The sequence below is a fragment of the Natrix helvetica genome, assembly GCF_964273705.1.
Source record: "Natrix helvetica genome assembly, chromosome: 4".
In the NCBI taxonomy this organism is placed as follows: domain Eukaryota; kingdom Metazoa; phylum Chordata; class Lepidosauria; order Squamata; family Natricidae; genus Natrix; species Natrix helvetica.
Window position 1 is genome coordinate 156,986,731 of NC_138550.1, and position 20,992 is coordinate 157,007,722.

General features: G+C 45.7%; 1 protein-coding gene across 2 annotated transcripts in view; it reads left to right on the forward strand.

Annotated features, from left to right (window-relative positions):
* SQLE (squalene epoxidase) overlaps positions 1–20,992 on the forward strand; it is a 30,928-nt gene that overhangs the window by 3,797 nt on the left and 6,139 nt on the right. Inside the window, exons 1-7 of one of the 2 annotated variants that reach the window (XM_081950593.1) lie at positions 2,893–3,187; positions 6,987–7,239; positions 10,926–11,106; positions 14,052–14,148; positions 16,251–16,364; positions 17,971–18,142; positions 19,017–19,112. In XM_081950593.1, coding sequence (XP_081806719.1) covers positions 3,119–3,187; positions 6,987–7,239; positions 10,926–11,106; positions 14,052–14,148; positions 16,251–16,364; positions 17,971–18,142; positions 19,017–19,112 — 982 coding nt within the window. In that variant the 5' untranslated portion in view covers positions 2,893–3,118. Of the gene's footprint in view, positions 1–2,892; positions 3,188–6,986; positions 7,240–10,925; positions 11,107–14,051; positions 14,149–16,250; positions 16,365–17,970; positions 18,143–19,016; positions 19,113–20,992 lie in introns of those variants that run through there. The other variant, XM_081950592.1, reaches the window with a different exon arrangement.

The window sequence follows — 20,992 nt, forward strand, 5'->3', positions numbered from 1 at the left end:
TCCGCAGCACCATACCGGAATGGTACCCGGTGCACCGGGCAGGATCTGGTACGCCTGTACCGGGGCGTACCGCCTGCAACCCACCACTGAGTCAGAGTGACTGAATGGAACTGAGCCTTTACTAGCCAGATGCCTTTCCTGGTGCCTACCCAGAGTTCTCAGCATATATTTTCCCTTTGAACCCTGATAGAGAAGCACCTACTGCTGCCTAGGATTGAATTCTCCACCTCCCAAGTGGGAGGTGAGCGTCTTCCCCTCTAGACCACCATGCCGCTCAATCTCTGGACTAGACTATAGTTACAAAACTTGAAATATTGAATATATTTTATATTGGGTGCAAAGGCCATGAAACAATTAAAACTTAAATGAAATCTGTGGCAGTTTTCTTCATCTAACAGGCATGATTGCTTAAATTCGGTCAGCCTTAGTGGGGAACAGAAAGAGGAGGAGTTTATGAATTCTTAGAACCTGTAAACCTTGGGATGGGAACCAAAGAATAGAGTCTTCAACAATCACTACTAATGTTTTTCTTATCTGCTACTTCTAAGGAGGCAAAAATGAAACATGTGTTTCTCGTGGTTCAGCACTTTGTAACAAGCACATTTTAAAGTAAATTCAGCCAGTACATTTATAATTAAGTGAAGTCTATTTTTCAGTATGACACACCAAACATACATCTATCTGTAAAAGACGTTGGTCACCAAATAACTTTTATCTGAGGTGGGGGAAATTAATTATGGCAGGGAACCATTTTTCCTTGCTTTTGAATTTATGGAAAGATTATATTTTTACATACACCACTGTAAAAACTGGTTGTCCTTGGTGCAGCCACTTGGATTTTGGGTCTGCCAGGACAACCGCTTGTTCCAGAGGTGTCAGGTAATGTAACAATTGGTTCGCCCAGCACCGGAAATGTGTCTGTGAGCCATCTGTGCCTGGCTCAAAAAAATACGGCAATATAGGACAAAATAGCGCTGGGCGGGCGGTTCCCATCTCCTGCTCAGAACTACTGGTTCGCCCAAACCAGTCTGAACCTACAGCAGCCCACCACTGGTTTGTACCTTCGAATTGGTGAGTGGGCAAGAGGTTCTGTCTTACATAGCATAATGTGAGTATTTTAATGTAAATGACTTTGCTTATATAGGTGTTACACTAACCAGATGTGTCAGACTGATCAGGGCTCTGCTCTTACCATGAGCAGGGAATGCTGCATTGATATGTTTAAACCTGGTAATCTACTTTGCTCTTTAACAATCTTAGTAAAAAGTTATACAAGCAGTCCTTGATCTACAACCATTCATTCAGCCAACTGTTCAAAGTTACAATGGCACTGAACAACTGGGCGTTAAACTGATTCATGGAGTTCTGGCTGTCCCAGCATTCCTGTGGTCATATGATTGCCATCTTGGTGTTTAGCAAGAGATTCACCCTTACAGTTGGTTGTGCTGCCCCATGATCAGGTGATCACCATTTGCAAACTTCCTGCCGGCTTCCCCAGAAAGTCAGTGGGGAAGCCGGCAGCAAAGTTTGGGTAAACCTTTCCCATCCACACCTCATTTCCCCAGTCTCTCTGTGTTTGAACCACCCCAGCCACTTGCATATTTCCACACTCCCTTCCCATTCGTTCCTTGCACTCCTGCTTACCCTCCCCGATCTGAGTTCTCATGCGCACCCCCTTGTGCCCTCAGCAACCTTCTCCCACAGCCCTCACGTCAACACAGAAGCAGCCATTTACTTTTCTGTGGGCCTGGAATTTACAGTTTCCTGCTGGTTTCTCCACTGACTTTGGTTGTGAGAAGCTGGCAGGAAACTGCCTCATCTAATGACTGTGGGATTTGGTTAATGTGGCAACTCGAACTGCAAGGATTGCCATTGCTAAGGGGTGTGTGGTTGCTCTTTATGACTGCATTGCTTAATGATGGAATTGCCATCGTAAGTCATGTCAAGTTTGGAAGCCTTTCACTAAACCATGATGAAGAATGGAGGTTAAAATCCATGGGCTCATTTGTAGATGACCATTTGGAAGCGGTGGCTCAGAGGCTAAGATGCTGAGCTTGTCGGTCAGAAAGGTCGGCAGTTTGAATCCTTAGCGTCGCGTAATGGAGTGAGCTCCCGTTACCTGTCCCAGCTTCTGCCAACCTAGTAGTTTGAAAGCATGTAAAAATGCAAGTAGAAAAATAGAAAACACCTTTGATGGGAAGTTAACAGCATTCCGTGCACCTTTGGCATTTACTCATGCCGGCCACATGACCAAGGAGATGTCTTCGGACAGCGCTGGCTCTTCGGCTTAGAAACGGAGATGTGCACCACCTCCTAGAGTTGGGAACAACTAACACATATGTGCGAGGGGAACCTTTACCTTTTATATGGAATAAAGTTTGTAACTTGGAATGTATATAATAATATTTAAAATAATGAGCATGAATTAACGAAGACAAGGAAAGAAAGAAAAAAGATATGGTCTTGAATTTCCTCACCTGCCTTATTTCTCCCCCAATCTCTGTCCTTTTGATGGCCTGCATATCTGCGGCCACCAGGGTTTTTCACGAAAAATATTTGTGATAATATCTAATGGGTTTAATATTGTCGCTTTTACAAGATTCAATAAAGAACAATACTCAGTGAATGCTTCAATTTTCATTTTAATACAGTAAATTTTGATAAATATAACCCATAAAAACAAAAGCTCTTTTAAGAGTCCTCTGTAATTTTTTAAAAATGGGACGGTCCTGAGAGCGAAATGTTTAGGAAATATTGATTTAGAAAACGTAGGATAACGCAAAGAAGCTTGAATTTGATTGCTGGGTGTCATAAGTGTTTATATCATGGAAGTGAAGTGTGCTTGAAAGTGAAGGAAACACTTAGCAAATGGGAGGAAAAGAAGGAAGTATGATGTTCCCTTGGCATTTAATATATTTATGCGTTGAAGTTTAAGGAATTCTTATGGTGTTGGAACTGTGCTGATTGGAAACATGTATACGCATGAACTCTGCTATGTATATGAAGCCATGTTGTTGACTGACAATCTGAATGATTTACAGCCATCTGATAGGTTGTGTGTTGCATAAGAAATGCAGATTTGAAAATTAATGCAAGATAGTTGCATGGGGACAACAAAATGGAGCGAGAGTTTGCAAGCTGTAAACAGATGATGAACAACAGAGTGAAACAAAGATCCGTGAGAGAGGTGAGGCTTAGGGAAAGATAAACAAGAGGCAGTGTACGATGGTGCTTATGGCTTTGATGAAAGCAAAAGTGGTTTGCAAGATAAAAAGTAGAGGCTTAGTAAATGGCGATATAAACCAGTTTCAGCTGTAGCTCCTTTTATTATCTTTATTATCTTACTTTGATTTACTGTTGCTTATTCCTTTTCATCACTCTGCCTACCATTGCTTATTTGCATGGGAATAGCCCAAAGGACTATTTATGTAACTCTGCAATTATTTGAGGAAATAGAGTCTCGTAGGAAGAAATATCTGCAAGATATGCCCAGTAATATGTTAGAACTCTGATGTAACCAGTTTACCTAGACTTTGAAACAGAAATATCTGACAAAATAGCATTTGGAATTATCTGAAACAATCTACTCACCTAAGGGCAGAATTTCTAAACATGAAGAGGCCAGAAAACAGGGGGGAAATTGCTAAGAATTTTACTATGCTGTTGTACCGGTGTTCTGAAAAATCAAATTCCTGACCCTTGAATTGTGAGTGTTCAAAATCGGAGACTTCTTCCTGTTTTTTTCATATTTCATTCCATTTCTTGGCACCCAAATGTCAAAAGTGGCCTTATATGTGCAGTGATGTGGTCCCACATATGCTGCCTTTAGATACTTTCCTCTTTTCTTAATCTGATGCAGGTACATAAGCCCTTAGGTTGTGGGGTAGATATTGTGTGTTATGTCCAAAATACCCCTCATACACAGTTGTTAAGTGTGACACAGAATTTCAATTGCTTTAAACTGAGTCTGACTACAGATAGTCCTCAATTTACAACTACAATTGAGCCCCAAAATGTATGTTGCTGAGGACATTTGTTAAATGAATTTTGCCCCAATGTATGACCTTTCTTAGTTCTTAAGTGAATCATTGTAGTTGTTAAATTAATGACACGGTTGTTAAGTGATCTGGTTTCCTCATCGACTTTGCTTGTCAGACAGTCACAAAAGATGATCATATGACCCCAGAACATTGCAACAATCATAAATATAAGCAGTTGCCAAGTGTCTGAATTTTGATGATGTGATGATGGGGGTCCTATATCCGTGATGGCGAACCTATGGCACGCGTGCCACAAGTGGCACGCGGAGCCATTTGTCAGGGCACGCGAGGCTCTGCCCTGTCAGCTGGCCAGTGCGCATGCGCGCGCTGGCCAGCTGAGTTCACCTTTCTAAAAGCCATTTTTTCCCCTTCCCCAGGCTCCAGAGGCTTTATAGGAGCCTGGGGAGGGCGAAAAGAGCCTCCCCCGCCCCCCGGAGGCTTCAGGGACCGTCCCTGAAGCCTTCGGAACGCTTAAAACCACCCTCCGAGCAAACCGGAAGTGACTTCCGGGTTGCTCGGAGCGTCATTTTAAGCGTTCCGAAGGAAGCGGGCGGCGGTGGCGGCTGCAGAGGCGGCGGCCCCGGAGAGGCAGAAAGAGATTCCCCGGCCGGCGCGGAGCAAGCGCGGAAAGGCGATGCGCCGCCGCCTCCCAACCGCAGCAGGCACAGCTGCTCCAGAGGCGGCGGCGGAGGTGGAGGAGGTAAGCGCGGGGGGGCGGGGCGGGGGAGGCAGGCAGGGCGGGAGGCGCCACACAACGCCCGGCAAACTTTTCCTGGCTGGGAGCCGCCTGGGCGAGAGGCGACTGGGGGGGGGGAGGACAGGCGCTCGGGGGCGCCTCCACACCTTACGCTGCTCTTCCACGTGGGCTCCGGCCGCCTCCCCAGCATGCAAGGTTGGGCCGGGTCTCGGGGGGCGGGGGAGGCAACTTTGCCGGGGACGGGACAAACTTTCCGCCTGATCCGCCAGCGCATCTCCCGGGCCTTGGAGGCAGGGATCACGGGGGGCCAGGGCCCCGTGGGGAAAGGCAGGAGCTGCGGGAGGGGCGCGTGGGGCTGTCCTGCCTCCCGGACGGGGGCCGCCCGCTGGCTCCGCTAAATGGGGAGGGGGTGGCTGCGTCCCCGGGCTTCCCTTCTTCTTTGCCCGCTTGGGCTGCGCTGGCCAAGAAGCCCCCTTTGCCCCCCTTCCTCCGGGAGGCCGGGAGCCTGAAGCTCTGGGGCTCCGTCGCCCGGGGGTGGGGAGGCTGCGACGCCGTAGGACAGGGGGGCTGCTTCCCGGGCGTTGCCTCCATGAGCTCTCCGCCTTTCAGCAACCGGCAGTGGGGAGGGGGTGGCGGCGGGGCAGGTGCCGCTGGGGAGATGGGGAGACCCGTCATCACTCCCGGTTTGCTCGGAGGGTGGTTTTAAGCGCTCCGAAGGCTTCAGGGAAGCCTCTGGACAGTCCCTGAAGCCTCCGGAGGGCCTCCGGGGGGTCGGAGGAGGCTTTTTTCGCCCTCCCCAGGCTCCTATAAAGCCTCTGGAGCCTGGGGAGGGCGAAAAAAGCATGCAAAAATGGGCGCGTTGTGCGCGCATGCGCACTGGGGGGCGCGTTGCATTATGGGTGCGGCACGCCCGCACACGACCCCCCCCGCGCTCCCCCCACTTATGGCACGCGAGCCAAAAAAGGTTCGCCATCGCTGTCCTATATAATGGTCGCAAGTGTGAAAAACGGTCATAGATCACTTTTTTCAGTGACATTGTAACTTTGAACGGTCACTAAACAAACGATTGTAAGTTCAGGACTACCTATACTACAGTGGTGAGATTCAAAACTTTTACTACAGGTTCTGTAGGTGTGGCTTGGTGGTGTGGGATAGCTTGGTGGGCGTGGCAGGGGAAGGATACTGCAAAATCCCATTCCCTCCAGATCAGCTGGGACTCAGGAGGCAGAGAATAGATGGGGGCGGGGCCAGTCAAAGGTGGTATTTACCGGTTCTCTGACTACTCAACATTCCCACTACCAGTTCTCCAGAACTGGTCAGAACCTGCTGAATACCACCTCTGCTATACTACTACAATGTATTGGGAGTACCAAAGTGTTTCTGGATTGTGAAAGGATTGAATGGTTGCCTGCAGGATACCCAGTTGGGGGCTCCTTTTATGATCTCATTAAGTTGTCCGGCATAGTGGTACCCATCGATTTACTCACAGTCACCTGTTTTCGAACCGCTGGGTTGGCAGGAAGTGGACCTTGAGATAGGATGTCACCCTGTCCCATGGCAGCAACCAGGTGTTCTGGCCCGCCAGCGGCCAGCCAAGTTGGCAGCAGATTCTGACTGAGGAGGTTGGGGAGGAACATGGGTCAGTCCTGGAGTCTGGGAAAAGCTCTGAAGAGGGCTCTATGTTGGAAGCAGAGATGGGGCCAGGACCAAATTCCAGTTATCAGCTGCCTTCAGAGTCAGACAACAGTGAGGAAGACGAACAGCTGGAGCCTGTTCCCAGTGTGCGCATGCACAGGGTTGCCGGAACAGGGGTCAACTTGGGAGTAAGGCCACAGGTGGACGATGAATGGCCCCTCTCAGAGGAAATAAAAGAGGAGCGAAAGGGGAGTGGAGTTTGCAGGAGACAATTAGTTCGCTTAATTGGTTCGTGACTCTCCGAGACTCCTTACCAGGTTTTGCAGATATCGGCCTGGCAGCTGTCCAAGCCAGATAAGGTCTGTGACTGTAAATCCTCCCTTGAAAGACTTTGCTGGATGTGAATGAGAAGAATCACAGTAAATTAACAAAAGGAAGTTTTTGTCGAGACAAGGAGTTTGCTTCATGCTCTTGGGAAGCCTCGGTCAAGAGGAGCCTGTTAATTGTCAGCCCAGTGTCCTAACCTGCACGCCTATTGGGTGTCACTAAATGTGCCTATTGTATGTTTATTGTACCAGCCTAAATGCCTTTGATTTGTCTTCTCTCTGACTTAGGGTACAAGAGGAGTCATTTCTTCACCTGACAGTAGAACAGAGACTGATTCAGCTTCGACAGCCGCTGCTCAACCTGATCCAGAAGTCATCATTGTGGGGGCTGGGGTACTTGGCTCTGCTCTGGCCACGGTGCTGGCCCGGGATGGAAGGAAAGTGACGATCGTTGAGCGGGACCTCAAGGAACCTGATAGGATTGTTGGGGAACTCTTACAGCCAGGAGGTTATAACACGCTAAAAGATCTGGGCCTTCAAGGTACTAAATTACCTTTGCTAAAAACACCTTCTGTCTTCCGTTTTTGAAACTCACTCAACAGCCTGGTTGTCAGCTGTTCCATCTCTACCTTGTATTCTTGTAATTACAGGTAGTCCTTGCCTTATGACCACAATTGAGCCCAACATTTCTGTTGCTAAGTGAGACATTGATTAAGTGAGTTTTGCCCCATATTTCAACTTTTCTTGTCACAACTGAATCCCTGCAGTGGTTAAGTTAGTACCATGATTGTTAAGTCAATCCGGCTTCCCCATTGATTTTGCTTGTCAGAAGGTTGCAAAAGTTGATCGCATGACCCCAGCATACTGCAACCGTCAGTTGCCAAATGTCTGAATTTTGGCTATGTGACCTCAGGAGTGCTGCCATGGTCGCATGTGTGAAAAACGGTCATAAGCCCATTTTTCAGTGTGTTGTCACTTTATAGTATAGCCCAGTGATGGCGAACCATTTTTTTACGATGTGATGTGCCAAAATTGCGTGTGTGCTTGCTATCGCGTACGGGCGCATGCCCACTCAATCCTCCCCGCCCACCTGTGCATGTGCGCGTGACTCTCCGTGCATGTGTGCACGACCCTTTCCCGAGCTCCAGAGCCTTTCCTGAAGCCTGGGGTGTGTGAAAATGGCTTCCCCTGCCCCCCCCCCCCCCCGGGGGCTCTCCGGAAGCTGGAAACGGATCATTCCCAAACTTCCGGTTGGGCCGTTGGGGCCGTTTTTTGCCCTCCCCAATCTTCAGGAAAGCCTCCGGAGGCTGGGGAGGGTGAAAAACGGCCCAATGGGTCAACCAGAAATTTGGGAGCAAACTTCCTGTTTGGCCTGTTGGGGCTGTTTTTTGCCCTCCCCAGCCTCCAGAGGCCTTCCTGAAGCCTGGGGAGGGTGAAAACAGCTTCCCCTGGACCTCCGGAAGGGCGAAAAATCAGCTGGCCAGCGCGCGCATGGAGCTGACAGCTGGCATGCTACCGAATATGGCTCCACGTGCCACCTATGTCATGTGTGCCATAGGTTCGCCATCATGGGTATATCCTTTATTGTCATTGTACATCACGTATACAACGAAATTGGTTTCGCAGTCACTAAATGAACTGTTGTAAGCTGAGGACTGTTGTATTACAAAAGCCAGAAAACTAATAACACTAATAAGACCCCTCCTCTGTGTCCATTATCCTGTGAAGAACAAACAATTATACAGCCTAACTTGCCTTGAATTAATGGCTCAGAATTAACATTGGAAAAAAGAGAAAAATCAAAAGATGGAAAACCAAGATAGAGAAACCTGCTTGGCAGGAAAATTTTATAGCTAGAAGAGAAGAACATTGGATTGAATGTGGATATTGCCTTTAATGTAGGGAAGCAAAATGCGTGGTTATGAACCTGAACAAATGGTTTTATTCTTCTTTATCCCACTCTCAGTTTATTCATGCTTTTCCTCCCTCATTTGGACCAGTTACTGGTAGTCCGTGACTTAGAACACTTCATTAAGTGATCGTTCGACGTTGCAACGGCACTGAAAAAAGTGACTTATGACCGTTTTTCACAATCAGCACCCCTATGATCATGTGATCAAAATTCAGATGCTTGGCAACTGGTTCCTATTCATGGCGGTTGCGGTGTCCCAAAGTCATGTGATTCCCCTTTGGTGACCTTCTCACAAGCAAAGTCAACAAGAAAGACGGGTTCACTTAACCGCGTTACTAACTTATCAAATAAGTGATTCACTTAACAAGTGCGGCAAGAAAGGTCGTAAAATGGGGCAAAACTCACTTCACAAATGTCTCACTCAACAACGGAAATGTTGGATTCAGTTACGGTTGTTTAACTCGAGGACTGTAATTATAACCACGAGCATCCCAATTGGATGATAATATTGCTTCCTGTGTGATGGGGACCACTTACCTTCAAAATGCATCCTACAAAATGAGAGGGGACTTTCACTTTGCTGGAGATGAGATTTTTTCGAAACTTGGAAAACAGACCATCCGCAACAGTGGTGGGTTTCAAAATTTGTAAAACCTATTCTGTAGGTGTGGCCTGTTTTGTGGGAGTGGCTTGGCGGTCATGTGACCGGGCGTGAGTGGCTTGGTGGTCGTGTGACCGGGTGGGCATGGCCAGCTTGGAAAATATGGTGAAACCCACTTAACACTCTTTCTTAGCAACCAAAATTTTGGGCTCAATTGTGGTCGTAAGTTCCCTTCCTTCCTTCTCTTTGAGAAGAGCTCCGTTTTCAAGCTGCTTGTGAAAGAGGAGGAAGGGGGCAGAGGGAGGCTTTTCAGGAGCCAGAGCAGTGCTGAAGCCCAATCCAGCATGGGATTTCCCCCCCACCCCCCACTTCCTTCTCTTTGAGAAGAGCTCCGTTTTCAAGCTGCTTGTGAAAGAGGATGAAGGGGCAGAGAGAGGCTTTTCAGGAGCCCAGAGTAGCACTGAAGCCAGGGGAGGGAGCGTTCCAGTACTGGGCCTCCAGAAGAACAGGTACTAGGAAGCACACTAAATTTCACCAACCAGTAGGCCCGTACTGGTGCATACCAGCTGAAAGCCACCCCTGATCCGTAACCACCATTAAGTGCGTGGAGTTCCTGCAATACAAAAGAAATCAACTAAACAGGGACTAAATCATCAACGTTGGTTTAAAGTTATGACAATGGACTCCAAAACAAAAACAAAATCGACAGGATGCAAGGCCTGCTCCTTTTCAATACGCCAATGATAAGGATCATCACGATGCACAATCTTTCACAGGTCTTACTTAACAACAGAAATGTTGGGCTCAATTGGGGTTGTAAGTTGAGGACTACCTGTACATATAAATATCTAGGTAAACATTCCCTGGCATCTTTTCTAAGCTATTTCCCCATGATATTGTCTTACTCCCAGGGTACCAGTGACATAGTTTAAGTGGTCTTTGGCTGTACAAGCGTTAGAGGAATTTTCCAAAACAGTCCAAGAGGAACTGCACATTTGACTCTTTCACCTATTACCCTGAAGGAAAGTTAAGTGCAATGATTTGAAATGGAGTCAGTAGAGGGACAATAGGGAAGTACCTTCATACTCAATCAGGTATAGATAGACTTACGATTGGTTGCTTAGTGATCATTCAGAGTTATGATCCACATTTATGGCCATTTGCAGTGTCTTGCAGTCATGTGACAGCACATTACGACTTTAAAAAACAGCAACCAGAAAATGACCATTGGTGGGCGATAAAGACCAAAAATCAGGCATGGTGATGTGATGACCCACTTAATAACCAGCATGAGTTATGGCCATAATTCTAGGCTCAATTATGGTTGTAGGTTGTAGGACTATCTGTATGTGCATAAAGGTATGTTGTTTTGATATGGGGATCCCAATGTGTCATTCGTTTAGTATATCGACCAAGGTACCTGTCTGTCACCCTCTTATATAGGCAACAATCCAATAGAATGTGAGGCAGGTCTTCTACCTCTGCCGCTCTGCAAATGCAGAGACGCCCATTGTAGGGTACAGGATGGAACCCCCCCTATCTGACCATTGTGTCCAGCTGTTCGAATCTCGCTCGCGTAAATGCCTCCCTAAGCTGTTTTGGCGGTTGTAACTTTAAACAGCTGTCTATTTTAAAAGTACGCTGCAGATACGTGTTTCTAAGATAGCTCGCTCCTCCTAAATCTTCTTCCTTTCTCTATTCACTTATTTTGCAGAGGCTGTGGAAGGTATAGATGCTCATACCATAAATGGCTACATCGTTCATAACCTTGAAAACAAGTCAGAGGTTGAGATCCCTTACCCTTGCACAGCAGAACACAGAGTGCAGAACGGGAAAGCCTTTCATCATGGACGTTTCATCATGGGTCTCCGAAGGGCGGCCAACTCAGAACCCAAGTAAGTATAATGATCTAAAATGACAGCACAAGTAGGTTAGGATACATGCCTAACAGGGTCTTCTTTAGATGCCTCCATCTCTTTTTTCATTTTAAATGTGCTTTTCTTTCATTCGTTGCATTTGAGAATAGTTTGGGGGTTACCGTATTTTTTGGAGTGTAAGACGCACCTTTTTCCCTCAAAAAAAAAGAGGCTGAAAATCTGGGTGTTTCTTATACACTGAATACAGCATTTTTGGCCTCCTGAAATCCTGCCCCCTTCACCAAAATGGCCATGCATAGCTTTTAGGAGGCTTTCAAGAGCTCCTGGGAGCTGGGGAGGGAAGAAATGAGCAAAAAACGTGCCGTTTTTGCTCAATTCCCCTCCCCCCAGTCCCCAGGAGCACTCTATAAGCCTTCTAAAGGCTATCCATGACCTTTTCTTGACAAAAAACGAGCCCGTTTTTGCAAAAAGCAGGGCATTTTTTGCTCATTTTTACCCTCACACCCCAGGAGCACTCTACAAGCTTCCTAAAAGCTATTCATGCCCTTTTTGTGAAAAAAAAAGCCCATTTTTGAGAAAAACGGGCCATTTTTGGGAGGTTTGCAGACTGCAAAAACTTTTTTTTTAAAATTTGCCTCTTCAAAACCTTGGTGCGTCTTATACTCCGAAAAATACGGTAACCAGGAGAAGCATTTTCAACATCAGTTGGATTGGTTTTTATATGTTCTGTCAATGAAACTCCTAGAACCGTGATAGTGAACCTATGACACGTGTGCCAGAGGTGGCATGCAGAGCCACCACCTCTCTGTGGTCATGCGCACCAGCTGCTCTTCTGGTTCAAAAAACAGGCTGTTTTTCCAGACCGTTTTTAGGCCATTTCTGGGCTGTTTTTCAGCCTGGAGAATGGCCCAGAAAACAGCCCAAAACAGCCAAAAACCCGGCATGCGCATGCTGGCCAGCTTGGGTTCAGGTTTCTGGTGCTCCATTGTGTGCATGCATGCATGCGCATGCACATGTGCTCCAATTTGGGCACTCGGTAATGAAAATGTTCGCCATCACTGTCCTAGAAGTTAATCCATAACCCCCCCCCCCTTTTTTTTTTTGCCGTTTGAGTCACCAGTGTGACAAAACAGGTTACTCCTGTTGAAGCCTAATTTGCCATTTTTGGCATACTGACAACCTGAAAACAAAGAATAAATTGTCTAAATTGAAAGTAAAATAAATCCTTATGTCTTGTTTGACATACGTAAGCTATCCAGAAAATGGATTGGATTTGAAGAGAGGGATAGGATTCGGAATACAATTGAATTTGTGCATTGCCTCTGTCAGAAGCCCCTTAAAGCAGTTGTGTCTTTTCCTGGGTTCATGCGACTGCCCTCCCAACTGTAGTGGATTCCTGCAGTGACATACCTTTTCAGAGTATGAGACGCACCTTTTTCCCTCAAAAAAGAGGCTGAAAATCTGGGTGCACTTTATATACTCAATACAGCATTTTTTGCCTCCCGAAACCCTGTCCCCTTCACCAAAATGGCCGTGCATAGCCTTTAGGAGGCTTATAGAGTGCTCCTGGGAGCTGGGGAGAGCAGAAATGTGCAAAAAACAGCCTGTTTTTTGCTCATTTTGGGGGGGGGGGCACCCCCTAGGAGCACTCTACAAGCCTCCTAAAGGCTATTCATGCCCTTTTTTGGGAAAAAAATGGGCCCGTTTTCAGGAAGTCTGCAGAGTGCAAAAACTTTGTTTTTTTAATTTGCCTCTTCAAAATCTTGTTGCGTCTTATACTCTGGTGTATCTTACACTCCGAAAAATACGTTAACTGTTCCAGGCACTCTAAATCAAAGTTGAACCTGCAAGTAGCCTCCCTAATATCTCGAAAGATAACCTTGTTAAATATGGTAGAAAGAAAAAGTGATTTACAGAAACATCTTAAGATAGAGGTCAGCAGAGGCTGTCAGATTAGTGCAGTGATTCTCAAAGTTGGCCATTTTAAGATTTGTGGATTTCAATTCCCAAATTCCCCAACCAGCTGGGTAGGGAATTCTGGGAACTGAAGTCCACACATCTTCAAATTGCCAAGATTTAGAAATACCGCCTAGAGAAGAATGGCATGCTTTGCGCACTATTGGAAGACCTGAAAGTCCAGGCTTAGGACACATGATCTCGAAGAAGCTCTGTTTAGATCAGACATGGGCATTTTATGGCCCACAGGCCACATTTGACCTCTGGGCAATCTGAGTGTGGCTGGCAGCAGCGGTGGAGGTGAGACATTGGTGGGGTCGAGGCACCAGAGCAGATTGGTAGCGGGAATTGGTGTAGCATCGGGGTGTGTGTGTGTGAGTGCAGGGGGCGGGGCATCAGCAGTAATGGGGGCAGGGTAAACGCAGCCCTCGACAACTCTTCCAGTTTCTCATTGGCCTCTTGGGAAAATTAATTGCCCCTCCCTCTGGTCTAGAATGGTTCCTAGAACATACCAACCAGACAGCATATAGTTACTCTCCCTTTCCTCAGATTTTCCTTAAACTATTTTCTTTCGCGGTTGACATTTTAACATCCTCTTCCTTTTCTTTTCAACTTCAGAAGTCCAGTTTGCCATATAACAACTGTTTTGTCTAAGATTGAATATAAGTGCATGGTTTATTAATTATGAAGTACTTTATACGAAAATAAAAATCACACACGTAGAAAAAGAGGGTTACAGAGAGAGAAGGAATGAATTTTTGCGGTTCATAGTCAACTAGATTTCCCTGTTCCTAGTCTAGCAACTTAGCCATTATACTAACCTGGCAACCAGACTAGATTATTTTGTCTGTTTCAAGAAGGTTTAATCTTTAGGATAAACTAAAAAGGAAAGAGAAAAGAAATACTTTCCAACTTGCAACATTTCCAAACAGAGGTGCCCATTTCAGTTCCAACACAATAAAATGTATACCACGTATGCATTTTTAAAAAAATCTGCTTTTTTCCAGTGCAAAATTTATTGAGGGGACAGTGGTACAATTGCTTGAAGAAGAGGAATGTGTAGCTGGAATCGTATACAAAGATAAAGAAACTGGTGATACAAAGGTGAGATTTTCCAGCAATTCTGGTTATTCCAGTGTCCTAGGATACTATATCAATTTTAAACAATTCTTAATCAGATAGCTTATTACAGTGATGGTGAAACTATAACATGCATGTCAAAGGAGACACGCCACAACCTTTTGGGTGACGCCAGCATGCACCAGCAGCCAACAATAACTATTCTGGAAGGCAGATCCCACGAGCACGATTGAGCATGGTTTTGAGCATGATTTTTAGAAGCTGTGGAGGCCATGTGAGAATGAGGCATGGTCTTGTGCAGCCTCTGAAGTTGTGTGAGAGGGCTGTGCTCTCAAGGAGCTTACAGACCCTCTGAAAATGGCACATGAATGGGATTTTGTGCAGTTTTTGGACGGTGCAGAGACGGCAAAAGAGCATTCTCTGAAGCCACTTCAAGACGTAAGCCTTGTGCGATCCGAAGCACTTTGAGATGCAGCAAGAGGAGGCCATTTTGCATGGCAACCATGGTAGTAGAGCTGGTCAAGGCCTCAGACTCTACGTGAGTCCCAGCTTTGGCACTGTGGCCGACTACCACTATTCAGGGCGGCCTAGCTGGGGAGAAGATAAAGAATTGTTTCTGTTTTGTTTTCGTGTTTGTATGAGACATGCCAACAAAGTCAAATTCATCCGTTTCCGAAGTTTTGATGGGCTGAGCCCAAAACGTCTACCATTATTTGATGGGCTGAGCCCAAAACGTCCGCTTAATAAAATAATAGGGATACAAATCATATTTTGAATTAGTCTATGTGGTATATACCTTCCAGTGGAATCAGTGGTTGGTTTCTACCAGTTTTACTACCGATTTGCTCGTGCACACACACACTCTCTCTCTCTCGCGATGCTTCTGCACATTCACAGAAGCGTCTGGACAGGTGGGCGGAGCCTCCCGCCGCATCCACTACCGGTTCGGCCGAACCATGAGCAACCCCCCTCTGAGTGGAATCATTGTTTTTAAAGCACTTAATGTGGATGTCAGGATGTGTGCAAGGTGTAGGTTGAGGAATATAAAGATTTGTGAAAAACTTGCAGGTGAGAAGTGTTAGGAATGTAAGCTAACAGTTGGGTTAGCAATATATAAACCAGGATGGTAGTACTGTAGCTTTAAGTACTGCTGTAATGTGATTGGCTGCTGTTACCTCAAGCAGCCATAAGAGGGAGCCTGAATGACTATAAGCTCTCTGTTTGTTAGATGCTGATTGGTGGATGTATCGTGAGTTACTGTGTATTTGCTACTGTTAGCTGTTTTGTGTGCTAAACTAATTATTTGATACTGGACTGTTCGAAGGATCATTCCTTAACTGAGAACATGGATAACTGACTGACTGAACCGTGTATGACTTGGACTGTAAATTGAACTCTGAATACCTCTATATTTCCACATAGTAAACTACTATATTTTTATACTGTTCGGTGTCCCTGTATGCTGGTTTGTGCGTGTTCTTCCATACCACTCTCATTACGCTTCTCTGCACACTCGCTCTCCTAATAGGGAGCTTATTTACTTAACAAGAAGAATTCAGTGTAGAATGAAACCTTCAAAAATTATTAACTCATTCCTGGCTCACATACTGCCATGCATTTCAGGGTAGTCTGTTCAAACCAATAAGATACAAGTAGTCCTCAACTTATGGCCAGTTGCTTAGCAACCATTCAATGTTACAATGGACTTCCCCAGGTTAATTACGTTCCAGGTTTGAAATTGACAGCTGCCCCCCCTCGCAGTCATGTGACTGCATTTTGGGCATTCAGCAACTGGCCCACATTCATGGCTGTTGACCCATTGCGGACAATGGATTTGCTTAACAGCTGTAGAGATTCACTTAATGACCCTTGCAAAAAAAAGTCATAAAATCAGGTACGGTCACATGGTGATCCTCTTAATACCTTGCATGACCTATGACTCTGTGCTCATTTACAGTTAAAGTTGGGGACTACCTGGGACAGGTTGTGCTTTGCGATGATCCTTATCGTTTGCCTATTGAAAAGGAGCAGGGCTTGCTTCCTGTCAATTTTGTTTTTGTTTTGGAGTCCATTGCCATAACTTTAAGTCAACGTTGATGATTTAGTTGATTTCTTTTGTATTGCAGGAACTCCACGCACCTTTAACGGTGGTTGCGGATGGTCTGTTTTCCAAGTTTCGAAAAAATCTCATCTCCAGCAAAGTGAAAGTCCCCTCTCATTTTGTAGGGTGCATTTTGAAGGTAAGTGGCCCCATTAAACACGAAGCAATATTGGGATGCTTGTGGTTATAATAATAATCCTCGACTTAAACAACCATAACTGAATCCAACATTTCCTTTGTTGAGTGAGACATTTGTGAAGTGAGTTTTGCCCCATTTTACGACCTTTCTTGACACTGTTGTCGAGTGAATCACTGCAGTTGGTAAGTTAGTAACCCAGTTGTTTAGCGAATCTGGCTTCCCCACTGGCTTCTGACCTTGCTTGTCAGAAGATTGTACTAGGGGATCACATGATCTTGGGACACAGCAACGGTCATAAATATGAGCCAGTTGCCACGCAATTTTGATCACATGATCATGGGGATGCTGGAGAGGTCATAACTGTGAAAAACAGTCATAACTCACAATTTTCAGTGCTGTTGTAACTTTCAACGGTCACTAAATGAATTGTTGTAAACCGAGGATTACCTATACCATAGAATAGCATTTCACGTGTTCTTATCTCCGCCCAGCCACACAAATAATTTCCAATAGCAACATTAGTTACTGTTGTTGCCCCTTTGCTTTGCATCTTCTTTAAAGCAAGGGGTGTCAAACTCAAGGCCCGGGGGCTGGATCCGGCCTGCAGGGTACTTAGATCTGACCTTCAGGCCCGCTCTGGAAACAGCAAAGAACCGGTATGCAGCGTCTCTGCCAGCAAAAACGGAGCTGCGTTTTCGGCTGTGATGGCCTCCTGCAACCCTCTGCCAACGAAAACATGGCTCTGTTTTCGCTGGCAGAGTGCTCGGGCCACTATAGGCACCCCCAACATGAGTGTTGTCAAGCTAGCCAAGCCCCCTGGCCATGCCCCCCTCCCCCGAGGTCAAACACAACCCTGACACGGCCCTTAATGAAATCGAGTTTGACACCACCTGCTTTAAAGCAGTTCTTCAACTAATCCAGTTCTTCAGCTCCAGATCCTCTCAAAGAATCATCTTCGGCCATGAGTTGGAGAGGAAAGAAATTAATACAATACAATACAATACAATAGCAGAGTTGGGAGGGACCTTGGAGGCTTCTAGTCCAACCCCCTGCCTAGGCAGGAAACCCTATACCATTTCAGACCAATGGCTATCCAACATCTTCTTAAAGACTTCCAGTGTTGGGGCATTCACAATTTCTGGAGGCAAGTTGTTCCACTGATTGATTGTTCTAACTGCCAGGAAATTTCTCCTCGGTTCTAAGTTGCTTCTCTCCTTGATTAGTTTCCACCCATTAGGTGGGTAGCTTCTTGTTCTACCCTCAGGTGCTTTGGGGAATAGCTTGACTCCCTCTTCTTTGTGGCAACCCTGGAGATATTGGGACACTGCTATCATGTCTCCCCTAATATTTCTTTTCATTAAACTAGACATGCCCAGTTCCTGCAATTACAGTGGGAAGAAAACACATAGTTTAGTGAAATGATTTCAGCCTGGTGATGGGTTGTGGTTGAGCCTGTTGCTATTTGAGCTTCCGGTCTTCTTGAAAGTCTACAAGCCTTGGGTTATTTGTCAGCCGAAAATTACTCATTGCAATCAAGGCAGAGCAGGAAGGTTCTGGGAAATTCTTTTTTAAAATAATGTTTGTTCTTCTTTCTTTGTCTGTAAAGAATTCTCCTCAGTTTAAAGCCAATTACGCCGAGCTGGTTTTAGGAAATCCTAGCCCAGTGCTTATCTATCAGATTTCTTCCAATGAAACTCGAGTTCTTGTTGACATTCGAGGTGAAATGCCAAAAAACCTTAAGGAATACATGGTCGAAAAGATTTATCCACAGCTACCAGGTAAGAACCTTTGCACGGAGACTTAATCTCTTTACAGGTAGTCCTTGACTTATGACCGCAGTTCATAGACCTTTGTTGCCACTCAGCACAATTGATGAGTGAGCTGCATGTGCTATTACAACCTTTTTTGCTCAGGTTGTTAAGAAAATCACCATGGTCATTAAGTGAATTACATGGTTGTTAAGTGGATCCAGTTTTCTCCATTGATTTGCATGTTGGAAACCCCCTGGGGAGGTTGCAAATGGTGATCACGTGACCATAGAGACATTACTACAGTCATAAGGACCGGTTGTAAGTCACTTTATTCATTGCCATTGTAATGTAGAATCACTGTTGAGTGTTTGTTAAATGAATGGTCAGAAGTTGAGGACTATTTGTATGCCGGTGACTTGAATAGTAGTTTAGGCAGCTGTCTTAATGCAGTGTTTACCAATCTTGGCTACCTTAAACCAGAAGCTCCCAAACTTTGTGGCTTGGTGGTCCTGCTGGGGGGAGAGAAGGGAACTGGGCCGTGTGAATGGCAGGCTGGCATACATGTGAGTGCCTGCTGGCTCTCCGATCACACAACTTGAGCTTCGTCTTCACGCTCTGACCAACCACTTGTGCAACCCAATTCCAAATAGGCCACAGCCCAGTAGCGGGCAGCCAGCCAGGGGTTGGGGACCCCTGACTTAAACTACAAAGTTTAAGATGTGTGCATGTTTTAAAACTGTCAAGGTGGAGAAACATTGTCTTAAAGTTGAAGAACTGAAGTTGACCTTGGGTTATCAGGTTATCAGAGATCTTATTTCTGTTAGGTGTATTCTCTTCTGAATCTTGGCCCAAGGACAAATGTTTCAAAACAAACCACATTTGCTTGTTTTTTTTTTAACAGAACACATTCAAGAGCCTTTCCTCATAGCAGTACAGAACGAACGTTTGAGAGTCATGCCGGCGAGCTTTCTACCACCTTGTCCTGTCAATAAAGCAGGTCTGTCAGCAAAAGCACAGAATGCAGAAAACATCACAATCTAACACAGGGCTGTCCAATCTTGGCAACTTGAAGACTTGGGGACTTCAATTCCCAGAATTTCCCAGCCAGCCACAAGTCCTTAAAGATTTATTTAGATTTAGATTTATTAGATTTGTTAGCCGCTCCCTCTCCACAAAGGGACTTGGGGCGGCGTACAATAAATAAAAAGCACATATTATACAATTAAACATTACAATTAAACATTACACGGAGGAGGTATAAAAATCACACAATAATCGTTACAATACATAGAAATAGTAATAATACGGTTAAAAATTAAAATACCCCAATATAAAATTACAGGTTTAAAAATTGCCAGGAGGATTAAAATGGAACTATGGTTGAGCCAGGCCGGCTAATTGAAAAAGGTGGGTCTTGAGTTTTGAACGGAAGGAGCGGAGGTCGGTAGTAATCCTGATGTCGCCAAGATTGGATTCCTCAGATTTAACAAAAGGCTTGGGAGCGTGGATGGGATTTCCCCCCCCTCTGAACGAAATGCTCCTTTCTGGTACCTTTTCAGCCAGGGGGCTCATAAGGACATTCTAAAATAAGGTGACCATATATTTTTGAATCACAAGGTCTGAAAGTAGAACATACAGAATTATTTGCATATTTTTTTGCACTTCAGCCAATCTTTTTGGCCATTGCTAATAAGCCTTAGCCTTTAGAGCAATTCTCTTTAGAATTAAGTGAGCATCCTCTCTGTATGTATCACAGTTAAACTTCAGAATACATTTCTTAGTAAAATACAAGTTGGCTTTGGTTGATTAAAGATGTTTTAATATGGATTCCTGGAGCGGGAAGATTACGCTTAGTTCAACCGTAATTTAGTAGTACATCATTTGCACCAATTCATCTCATTTGCATAATGACATCTTTACACACGGTAAAGGTAAAGGAATCCCTGCGGATTTTACTCCGCTAGACACTGCCGACTATAGGAGGTGATGCTCATCTCCGTTTCAAGGCCACTGAGGAAGACATTTCCATGGTCATGTGGCCAGCATGACATCACGGAGTGCCGTTACCTTCCCACCGAAGTGGTACTTAATTCCCTATTCGCATTTGCCTGCTTTCGAACTGCTAGGTTGGCAGGAACTGGGGCTAGGACAGGAACGCACCCCATAGTGTGCAGCTCGGATCTTGAACCTGGGCTGCCAGATTTCCAGCCAGCAAGCCCAACCTCTAAATTGCTGAGCCATCATGCCTCTCCCCTTCAGATTCATAGCCATTGACACGAGTTTGATGCAAACTGCCACGAATGAGATCATTTGAAATACTTGGCAATGCTAAGCAATGATGTCCTTCGTTATGAATGACATGGCAGCTTTACAGACATTTGGAGCAGTGGTGGTTTCTTATTGGTTCGGACCGGTTCGGTTGAACCGGTCGTGGTTTGGCGGCCTGGGTCACTGGAACCGGCAGTGACCCAGGCCTGCCAGGTCCCTGAACCAGTTCTCCGGGCAGCGCCATCTTGTTTTTCAGTTCTGCGGATGCACAGAACAGTTTTAATTGTACTGCACATGAGGGTGCAACGTGCATCGCGCGCACCTCCATGCGGCGTGCACATGAGCAAACCAGCCGTAATGGCTGCCGGAACCCACCCCTGATTTGGAGATAACAGACACCCCCTTTTACTCATTGGCGGATAATAGCTATGGTGGCACAGTGGTTAGAGTGCAGTACTGCAGGCTACGTCTGCTGCTCACCAGCTGGCAGAAGTTTGGCAGATCGAATCTCACCAGGCTCAAGGTTGACTCAGCCTTCCATCCTTCCAAGGTTGGTAAAATGAAGAGCCAGATTGCTGAGGGCAAGATGCTGACTCTGTAAACTGCTTA